This window comes from Sinocyclocheilus anshuiensis, unplaced genomic scaffold (assembly GCF_001515605.1).
Source record: "Sinocyclocheilus anshuiensis isolate Anshui unplaced genomic scaffold, SAMN03320099.WGS_v1.1 scaffold690, whole genome shotgun sequence".
Taxonomy (NCBI): Eukaryota; Metazoa; Chordata; class Actinopteri; order Cypriniformes; family Cyprinidae; genus Sinocyclocheilus; species Sinocyclocheilus anshuiensis.
This window is the reverse complement of record NW_015547715.1, coordinates 390,107-401,359: the sequence shown is the minus strand read 5'-3', so window position 1 is coordinate 401,359 and position 11,253 is coordinate 390,107. Positions and strand designations below refer to the sequence as shown.

The 11,253-nt window shown below is 31.1% G+C and overlaps 1 protein-coding gene across 1 annotated transcript in view; it reads left to right on the top strand.

The window, feature by feature from the left end:
* LOC107704152 (phosphatidylinositol 4-kinase alpha-like) overlaps positions 1-11,253 on the top strand; it is a 38,752-nt gene that overhangs the window by 20,001 nt on the left and 7,498 nt on the right. The window contains exons 33-43 of the mRNA XM_016507013.1: positions 348-506; positions 832-983; positions 1,919-2,026; positions 3,698-3,825; positions 5,612-5,770; positions 6,844-6,923; positions 7,006-7,205; positions 8,706-8,796; positions 8,886-9,053; positions 10,553-10,606; positions 10,724-10,844. Coding sequence (XP_016362499.1) covers positions 348-506; positions 832-983; positions 1,919-2,026; positions 3,698-3,825; positions 5,612-5,770; positions 6,844-6,923; positions 7,006-7,205; positions 8,706-8,796; positions 8,886-9,053; positions 10,553-10,606; positions 10,724-10,844 — 1,420 coding nt within the window. The remainder of the gene's footprint in view (positions 1-347; positions 507-831; positions 984-1,918; positions 2,027-3,697; positions 3,826-5,611; positions 5,771-6,843; positions 6,924-7,005; positions 7,206-8,705; positions 8,797-8,885; positions 9,054-10,552; positions 10,607-10,723; positions 10,845-11,253) is intronic.

Below are 11,253 nucleotides of genomic sequence, written 5' to 3'. Positions count from 1 at the left end.
TATATAACACTAATATATTATATCTTAATCATATTATATATACGGTATATATATATATATATATATGTTTAATTTTATTATACAATTATATATTGTATTGCATTGAACACCTCAAAATATTCGCACATGTGAAAGTCTAACAATGTACACAGTGCGCTAGCATTCTGTTCACGATGTAGCCTAAATCTGAGCTGTTATATGTGACCCTGGAGCACCCTTAAGACTGGTTTTGTGGTCCAGGGTCACATATTAGATGTTTCCACATATTACGTGCATATCTTAGCTATGCAGGTTTTCCAGTGCTTTTTGCTAGTTTTCACTGAATTTCTCCTCTGTTCTGGGGTCAGTTCATGCGGGAGATGGCAGGTGCGTGGCAGATGACCGTCGAGCTGAAGATGGGGCTGTTCTCCGACACCCAGGTGGAGGCGGATCCCCTGGCGGCCTCAGAGGAAAGCCAGCCCGTCCCCTGCCCGCCCGACGTCACGCCCCACTACACCTGGATTGAGGTTACTTCCTGTTACCCTGTTTATCCGTCCAAGCTTATGGGCATTTTCATAGCTGTGGATTTACCCGTACAAAAGCTCCTTATGATACACACCTCAAATAGCTTGAAGACTCCTTGTGAGGAAATCTTACTCTCCTCTATTTTGATGAGGGTTGTTCTTGTGTAATTGCATCAATAAACCTTTTACTTCACGTTGCTACAGAATTGGTCTGAGCAAACAATTTGGTTTAATTTGTTGTGATGCATTTTATTTTTATTTTTTTGGTTTACCAAAATGGCAAACATTTTACTTATTCCATCAAGTCTTTTTTTCTGCATTTGTATAGTTTCTGGTCCAGCGTTTTGAGATCGCCAAGTACAGCAGTGCTGATCAGGTGGAGATTTTCGGCACTCTTCTGCAAAGGTCTCTATCTCTCAATGTTGGCAGCCCAAAAAGCAGCCTGAACCGCCATGTGGCGGCCATTGGACCACGCTTCAGGTTAGTAAGAAGACTGCACTGAAAAAAAATTATTCTATTGAAGTTTTAAATAAAGATTATTGGAGTAAGTTTTACAAAAAATTATATTTCAGACTTCAGTTTGCTCCAAACATTCACAGTTAATTCAACATAAATGGGCTGAAAAACTAACTTAATTTACAAATCACTTAATGAGTGAATTTCACGGTACCTGTCAAGAACAAGTCCAGGTCATATTTCACCCCTAAATCAAAAGAAAGAAATGTAATTTTTTATTTATTTATTTATTTATTTTTTGCTTTGCATAAGAAAAATTAAATCTATTTTACGGCCATTTTTGCAGTGATTTTTATAAAAAATTTTAACGACAATTATGCACATAGTACGTTTCACAAGAAAATACTATTTCAGTCTTTCTACTTCAGATTTTCACAGTTAATTCGATGTGTTACTTGCTGTGTTTTGTAATTATTTGTGAAATTTACTAGCAATTTTGGAATGAAAATTGTTAGTAAATCCTACACAAATCAAATCCTTTTTCAGTGCAGTTTATTACATTTACACTTGTTATTTCAGTAAATTTGAGATACTTTTATAGTTTTATTTTTGTATTTTTCGTTTTCATTTTCATTTTAATAAAAGTTTTAGTAATTTTGTTGTTTGTTTTTGTCATTTTTATTAGTTATTTTTGTTTTTAATATATCTATATAGTTTTTATTCATTTTTATTTCATTTTAATTTATTTTACTATATCAAGTTAAAGTGAAAATCAGAAATGTTGCTTTGAGAACTAGCTGAAATAAAATAAGTTTGTTTATATTTTATTTTGTTTTATGTTTATTTTCTTTCAAATTTTTTTTATGGATTTATTTGTAATTTTAGTTTTAGTTAATTATAATAACCCTGGTTGACACCAAGAAAAAAATATTAGGATTTTACTATTTCTCTGCCCTCAGGTTGTTGACACTCGGACTTGCCCTCCTGCATTCTGACGTAGTGACCAACGCCACCATCCGTAACGTCCTGCGGGAAAAGATTTACTCCACCGCCTTCGATTATTTCAGGTACTGAGTTTTTGATATGATAAATGCTTGGGGAGAAAATGGGAAAATGCTGCTATTGCACATACAGCTTTTACTGTAAATAATGACAAATGAAAACAAACAGCTATGTTATGTTTATAAACTGAAAACTGACCATAGACCATAGACCATTGTAAAATTATCAATCTCTTTGTTTGTGTATAGTCATATATCTGAATATACTGTACATGTGAAATGCCTTTACTTTTTTTTTTTTTTACTGTTTTTAAGTTGTAGCAGTGTGACTTCATTAATAGTATCATTGATATACAGTTATAGTTTGTTAACATTTTAAATTAGATTTTTTAAATATATTTTCTGTTTTCATTTTCATTTTAAAGTTTTAGTAATTTTACTTTTTTAAAAAAAAAATTTCATTAAGTGTTAGATTTTAGTTTTATTTTAGTACTTTAATTTGAAGAAATTCAAATGAGAAATTTTCCTTTGGTAACTAGCTGAAAGAAAATTTGTATAGTTTATTTTATTTTATTTTATTTCAGTTGATGTTTGGTTTATTGCAAATAATTAAAATGCTTTTTATGGTTTTACTTTTAGTTAACAATAATTACCCAGATTTGGATGTTTTTTTTTTTTTTTTTAAGACTCCAGTCTTATCAATAGCCAAATTAATTATGGAATGATTATCATTGGGATATTATGTTAATTATTATGGAATTTTTTTATTATGTAATAATTATGTAATTAAGTAAATTTTGCGAGAAGCATTAAGAATAATGAATAGATGAATGAGAAAGGATAAGTTAATTACTATTAAAAACTCAAAAGAAAAACAATCTGCTTGTATCACAGTAAGAAGAATTAGAAATTAAAGAATCCAAATTAAATTTATGAATTAATTTTTATTTTTAGTTGATTTAGTTATATTAGGTTAATATAATTTCAATTTAAACTTGGCAGCTGGCTGAAATAAAGTAGTTTTAAGTATATTTTGTTTTATTTCAGTTAATGTTTATTTTAATAAACATATTTTTCTTTAAAGTAAAGAAAATGCAGTTATAGTAAAACTTTAGTTTTAGTTGATGATAACTCTAGGGCTGTCAAACGATTAATCGCAATGAATCGCATTCAAAATAAAAGTTTGTTTACATATTATATGAGTGTGTACTGTGTATATTTATTATGTATATATAAATACACACACATACATGTATATATATTAAAAATTATAAATTATATATATATATATATAATTTATATTATGTATAAATATTAATATTTTATATATAAGTATAATTTTTTTCTTAAATATATATTATATTATAATAAATTATATATACATAATAAATACAAACTTTTATTTTGGATCGTGATTAATCATTTGACAGCCCAAGATAACTGATTCGTAGTGGATTTTCATTTTTAGTTGAACTATCCCTTAAAGGAACACTCCACTATTTTTGAAAATAGGCTCATTTTCCAACTCTCCTAGAGTTAAACAGTTGAGTTTTACCATTTTCAAATCCATTCAGCCTATCTCCGGGTATGGCGGTAGCACTTTTAGCTGTAGCTTAGCATAGATCATTGAATCTGATTAGACCATTAGCATCTGTCTAAGCTATTTTATATTTTTGGCTGCTTGTGTCCTTAGTAAATTAAATGAATCATCATTATTTTTATCTGTTTTTTTTCCAGCGTCGCTTCAAAGTTCCCCACTCAGGGAGACAAGCGTCTGCGCGAGGACATCAGCATCATGATCCGCTTCTACGCCAGCATCCTCTCCGATAAGAAGTACCTAGCTGCTAGTCAGCTCGTGCCACCTGGTGAGCTTGGCGCCAATCCCCCTCAAAGCTCCCTATCTGCTGGGATTTTCGGATCGCTTATCGTTTCCAGCACTTCTCCGATATCGATATTAAGTAAGCCTCTCTTGCTACGACTGTGCAACTACAGTGCAGCAGGAGCATGTTTATGTGGTTCAAATTTGCATGGCCACAAATTTGAAACCTGTACTAAAAATGCACGGCAATCATCCGAACGGCCGAATTTATCAATTTGTCGCCAAGCGCAAATTGACAAATGTGTCCGTCCCGTCTCTCCCCGCCTGAACCGCCACCACCCTTCTCTATCCATTGTAGAAAACATGATCTCATCAGAACATTAGCGCTCTCATGTAAAATGCATGATCATTTCAATATCAGAGAACTAATTGAGACTTCATTCGTCCCTTAAAGCCTCTCCATCGTGTGATGTGCTACATCTCCAGACAGCACCACAAATCAGTTGCTTCGCTTGCTATTTACTCGTCGAATGTATAATTTGCAGGCTTGACTTCTTCGGATGCTGTGTGTTAATAATTAATTAAAGCTAATGGGAAAGGGAAAGGAGAAAAAGTGCTGGAATGATGGAACAAAACGGTAAAAGGAGAAAGTTGGAAATGGGGTAAAAGAAGAACATTAATTTGAATTCATTTGTGAATCTCACGGCACCTGTCAGGAACATGTCCCGGTCATATCGCACCCCTAAATCAGATTTTATATTAAATTTAATATTATTTGAAAGTGCATTTTTTACACACAAAGAAATTAATAGTGTTTTTTTTTTTATTATTATTATTTTTATATTGAATATTTAAATAATAAGAAATAAATAATATATATTTTTATATGAATATATTTTCCACTAATGAATTTTAGCGCAATTTTTTCATGTAAAAAAATTCATTAATTTTTCCACACATTTTCAAAAAAATAATTCAGTTCATTTCGGTTAATTACTTTGTGAAATAAACATGATACATAAATACAAAAATAGTACATGATATATATTTAATGAGATAAAAAAAATATTTGAATGCATATATATATATATATATATATATATATATACATTTTTTTTTTTTTTCCCTGACAATTGTGCACATTTTCTGACACATTGTTAAAATAATTAATTAAATTAATTTCAATTAATTACTTTATATATAAATACACACACACACACACACACACATATACATATATATATATATATATATATATATACATTTTTTTTTTTTTTCCCTGACAATTGTGCACATTTTCTGACACATTGTTAAAATAATTAATTAAATTAATTTCAATTAATTACTTTATGTGCACATAATATAAAATACACATAATGCACATACATGGGCATAATTGTATATTATGTATTATTTTATATTAAGTGCATTTTTTTATGCACATTAAGAAATTAATTGTATTTTTAAAGTCTAAAAAAAGTCTAAAATCTGAAATAATTATCATTGGAATAATATTTAATGAAAATATTAGAAGCATTAATGAAAGAAAAATGAGAATTACTAAGAAACTCAAAAGTTCCGTATTACAGTAATTTACATTTTGGTTAAATGTGAAAACGTAATGAAAATGTCACAATGCAATAAAAATATTTGTTATAAATAAATTGGCTTCATTTTCTTTATGCGTATGGCTTTTTTTTTCTTTTGATTTTGGGGTAAATTAGGATCTGCACACACTCTTCATGAGATTCACTCTAATAGTGTAGTTACTGTACCAGAGAGGAGAATAAAATTCTGCAAAATCCTTCGTTTAACAACGTTTCCTCTCACAGACAACCAGGATCCGTCCCTGAACAGTTTGTCGGTGATGAACGCCACCGACCCGAGGAACAACATGGACATGACCATGGGTTCCCGTCAGCAGAGCGCTCAGGGCTGGATTAACACCTACCCCCTGTCCAGCGGGATGTCCACCACCTCCAAGAAGTCAGGTATCGCTCAAACACGCAACAGCTCTTTGACCCTGATTCGTTTTAATGGTTTAATCTGTTTAGCCAATATGCACCTGCTAATGCAATGATCTCCCTGATTGTTAAGGGTCAGCACTGCATTAGCTGAGCGATGAATGCTTTCTGAGCTACTGGAAATGAACTGGTGGCTGTTGTGTCACTTATTGCTTGTTTTCTAATAAACCATTGTAGTCAGTATAAATATAGTTCGTATAAATATAGTTGTTTATTTATTTATTCAAGTAGTTTGTACCAGATACCCTAGCAATATGTTCTATACCTATCTGTTTTTCTGATAGACTGTATTGCCTTGAAAACATTCAAAATGTAATCTTTAAAACTATTTTAACTTTCGAACTACTTTCAGACTGCAAGCTTTAAAAACTTTTTCAAACTTTCTAGCTAGGCCAACGTAAACTTTTTCAAGCCAACGTAAAGTTTGTAAACAAACATTTCAATCTAGTTTTATTTATAAGCTGTTCCCCCAAACTTTTGAATAAAGGGGTGTCTGTGTGTGTGTGTGTGTGTGTGTGTGTGTAATTCATATATATTATTATAAATATGTAAATATATAATAATAATATATATAAATAAGGGTTTTAAGTTGTATATGTTCTAGGGTTTTAACTTTTTATTACATTTGTGATTACAGGGCCTTAAAAAAATTATTAAATCAATTACACTAAAAAAAAATTTAATAAAAAAGAAAAATATTTTATTTTTTTAAAATTGAAATTGAAATAAAAATTTATTGACATTTAAGAAAAAAATTTAAATAATACAAATGACAAAAACGGTAATTTTTATTAAAATTAATTAAATTTTAAATGAAAATGGAAAAACATAAAAGTAAAAACTATTCCAAGATAATGAAATACTATAATAGGACCTCAGTGATACTAAAATAACACTGTTGACAGCGTAGAACCAGCTCTGCTTGTTAACCAGCTAGAGTAGTTAAAATGTTACACCTAAGCACCTCTAGTGTCTCACAGGTGTCCGGCCACAGTCCAGCAAGTTTAATGTTTTAATGTCTTCTGTTTTCTCTCACATAGGCATGTCCAAAAAGAGCAACCGAGGCACCCAGTTGCACAAGTACTACATGAAGCGCAGGACGTTACTGTTGGCATTACTGGTAGGGAGGCTTTTTCCCCAGCCTGGTTCCTGTTAAACAAATACACTCCTGTGTCTTGAACGTCTCTGTGCTTTCTTTACAGGCCAGTGAGATCGAGCGACTGACCACTTGGTACAACCCGCTATCAACGCAGGAGTTGGCCATCGCCACAGAGCAGTCGGTAGAGACCAGCATCTCTAACTGGAGATCCAAATACATCAACCTGAGTGAGAAACAGTGGAAGGTCAACGTCAACTTGGCCTGGAGTATCGCTCCGTATCTGGCCATGCAGCTTCCAGCTAGGTACGCCAATAACGAGACTGAAGCTCAGTTCCAAACTGTAGTTAGCTGTCTACCTTATAGCAATTTTCAGGCATGTATATTTTGTGCAGAATGCAGTTCCAGAATCTACTGTGTCGAGTTAAGGAAAAAATCTAGGACGTTAGGACTTTTTTTCCAGTGACATTTTTTTGATGAGAATACTGCACATTTTCCCCAAACAAAACTCTTGCTCTAATGTGGAAAAATATTATATATTATATTATATTATATTATATTATTCACATTTTTACACATCAAGATATTGTTAAAAAATGGTTTAAAATATTTTCCTATTTTAGCACCTTTTTAGCAGTGACTTTTTTTATGACAGTTATGCACATTTTCCCAAAACTTCAGAAAACAAAACTCTTTCTCTAATATGAAAAAAGATATGAAATATATTATATTAAATTATATTATTAAAAATTGCACTTATATTTTCATACAAAGAAATTTCCAAACATTATTTTTAGTGCTGGGCAATGATTAATCGCATCCAAAATAAAAGTTTTTGTTTACATAATATATGTGTGTGTACTGTGTATATTTATTATGTATATATAAATACACATACATGCAATATATTTTGAAAATATTTACATGTATATATTTATATTCATATCATTTATATTATATGTAAATATATTTAATATATAAACATAATATATTTTTCTTAAATGTATACATGCATGTGTGTGTAATTATATATGCTTAATAAATATACACAGAACACACACATATACTATGTAAACAAAAAACCTTTATTTTGGATGCGATTAATCACAATTAAAGGTTGCCCAGCACTAATTATTTTATCTTATTAGAAAGAAATTGTTTTTAAAAGACTGTTTAACTCAATAGAGTGGAAAAGATTTTAAAGACATCAATAGCCAAATAAAATCTGGAATCACTTCAATATTATGTTACTGAAAATTAAATGAGAATCATCTATGAAAGAATAATAAGAATTACAAATAAATTCCAAAAAATATGCAACTTTGCTACCTTCTAAGGCATCTCATTTTGACCAATTTTAAGGCAACTTTAGCTAATTCTTTTTAGAACTCATATGCAATCCCAGAATGCAATGCGTCGAATTCAGTGAAAAATGTCAGACAATTTGAGTTGAATAAGTGAAACCTATTTTAACCAATGTGGAAAAAATGTATTTATTTATTTATTGCACTGACATTTTTACACATAATGAAATTCTTTTAAAATACTTCTTAAAATATTTTCCACTCTTAATGAGATAAAGACTCCAATTGTATCAATAAGCCAAATAAAATCTGGAATAATAATCAATGCAATATTATGCTATTAAAAATGTAATCTGATAATCCTGTATTATTTGTGTGTTTACTAAAGCATGTTTGCTTATCTGAGTGGTGTACCAGTTGATCAGCAAAATGAGGTTTCAGTCCAGTTTTGAGGTTTTGGTAGAAAGCTCATGTTTTGATGACCTCTTTTCTTGTTTTGTAGGTTCAAAAATGCAGACGCCATCGTGGCTGAAGTGACCCGTCTGGTTCGACTGGATCCTGGCGCTGTCAGCAATGTGCCGGAGGCAGTCAAGGTTAGAGCCACCGTTCTGCCACAACAGTACATTATGTACCACTACGTGTTAAAAATCACTCTCAGTGTTGCTTGTGTTTTTTCCCATAGTTCCTGGTGACGTGGCACACCATTGATGCTGATTCTCCAGAGCTGAGCCACATCCTGTGCTGGGCTCCTGCAGATCCTCCCACCGGCCTCTCGTACTTCTCCAGCATGTACCCTCCTCATCCGCTCACCGCTCAGTATGGAGTCAAAGTCCTGCGCTCCTTCCCTCCTGTACGTACCAGCAGTCTCTGTCTTTGCCTCCAGACCAGCTCTTTCTCACTCCAAGAGCCCCCAGACATGAATTGACTGCTGCACTGACAAAGCTGTTCGTTTTCAAACGTTTTTATTTACGTAAACTTTAATTAAATATTTTAATATTTATATAAATATTTAAAATTACGTTTATAATGATAATAGTTAATAAAAATTATTTAATAAATTATTCAAATAATTAAATTCCATAATAAGTTTCAATAACTAAATGTTCATTAGGTTTACACTTTTTATTACCAGTGAATGTACTTGACTTTTACTTTTTTTGACATGACATAAGTAGAAAAAAGTGATTCATTATAAAAATTTCCTTGAATTTTTTTAATATTCTTGATATTGATTCCCATGGCTTTTTCAGGTCTAGAAATCACAATTTTAAAATTGCAAGTTTTACCCAATAAAATATTTTAGAGATTGACATAACTAGAAAAAAAAGTAAGTCTTTGAAAGGTCCTTGTCTTTTTAATGTTAATTCCCATGGCTTCTCCATGTCTAAAAATCACACAATTCTAATTAATTCCCATATTTTTAATATGAATTCCTTTTCCAGGTCTAGAAATAAAATTTTTCAAATAGCAATTTCTACCCAATAATATATTTTAAAGTTTTTGAAATTTCAAATAGCAATTTCTGCCCAATAAAATATTTTAGAGCTTGATATAACTAGAAAAAGTTATATTCATCATAGGAAAATAAGGATTTATTTATATTTGTAATATAAATATAATTTATATATTTATAATTTAGTTTTTATAATATTATAAAACCTACATTTATATAATATAGATTTATAATATAGGATTTTTAAGAAAATAACATTTTCTTGACTTTTTAATATTTTTAAGAAATTTAAATCATTAATTCCCATGACTTTTCCAGCCCTAGAAATCACGTTTCAAATACTAATTTCTACCCAATAAAATATTTTAGAGCTTTAATTTGTAATATTTTTAATATTAATTTCCATGACTTTTCTAGGTGTAGAAATCACACTTTTCAAATAGTAATTTCTACGCAATGAAATATAATAGAGCTTGATATAACTAGTAAAAATGATATTAATTGTAAACTTTTTCATTGACTTTTTAATATTTTTAATATTAATCCCCATGACTTTTCCAGGTCTAGAAATCATGCTTTTAAAATTTCCTGTTTCATACTTCAGCAGATATTTGAATATCAGATATTTGACAGCATTTAGCTACAGTTTCCATTGACGTAATTAGACCTTGACACTTTTGATCGTGGAAAAAATGAGACGCTCATGTCGTTTCAAACCCGTATGACTTTCTTTCTTCTGTGGAACACAAAAGGAGATGTTTTGAAGGGTGTTTATGATGTAAACCCCATAAATGTGTCATAAAAGTGGCCCTCGTCTTGCTTTATTCCTCGTGTGAGGAACAGATTAAGGTTTGTCCATTATGTTTCTGTGATTTCTCACTTGGTTTCTCTTACAGGACGCCATTTTATTTTACATTCCTCAAATCGTTCAAGCGCTGCGGTTTGACAAGGTGAGGAAGAGTGAACTGTGACCTTTCCTGAACTCCCTTTTCTTAACACAACAGTGGTTTGATCTGATTCTCACAGCCCTGGGCTGCTGTTAACTTCTATGCTGGTGTTTTTGACAGATGGGTTACGTGCGCGAGTACATCCTGTGGGCGGCACAGAAGTCCCAGCTCCTCGCTCATCAGTTCATATGGAACATGAAGACCAACATCTATCTGGACGAGGAGGGCCAACAGAAAGATCGTACGTAACCTGCTGCCGAGTTCAGTCAGAACGTGTCCAGTTACTCGCTGTAATTCAATTAGTGGTTCGATTAGTCAAATTACTCCCAGTTAACATACACTACTGTTCAAAGGTTTAGAGTCAGTACGATTTTCTTTTACTTATTATTAGAAATTATGACTTTTATACATCAGGGATGCATTAAATTTATCAAAAGTGACAGTAAAGACATTTATAATGTTACGAAAGATTTCCATTTCAAATAAATTCGGTTCTTTTGAACTTTCTATTCAAGAAATCTACAAAAAAATTATCATGGTTTCCACAAAAATTGTAGTTGCCCATTTTAAGGAATATTAAGATTTTTTTACATTTTCACAACAAACACATTTTCGCCTAAAAGATGGAAAAATATACAAAAATGTGAAAA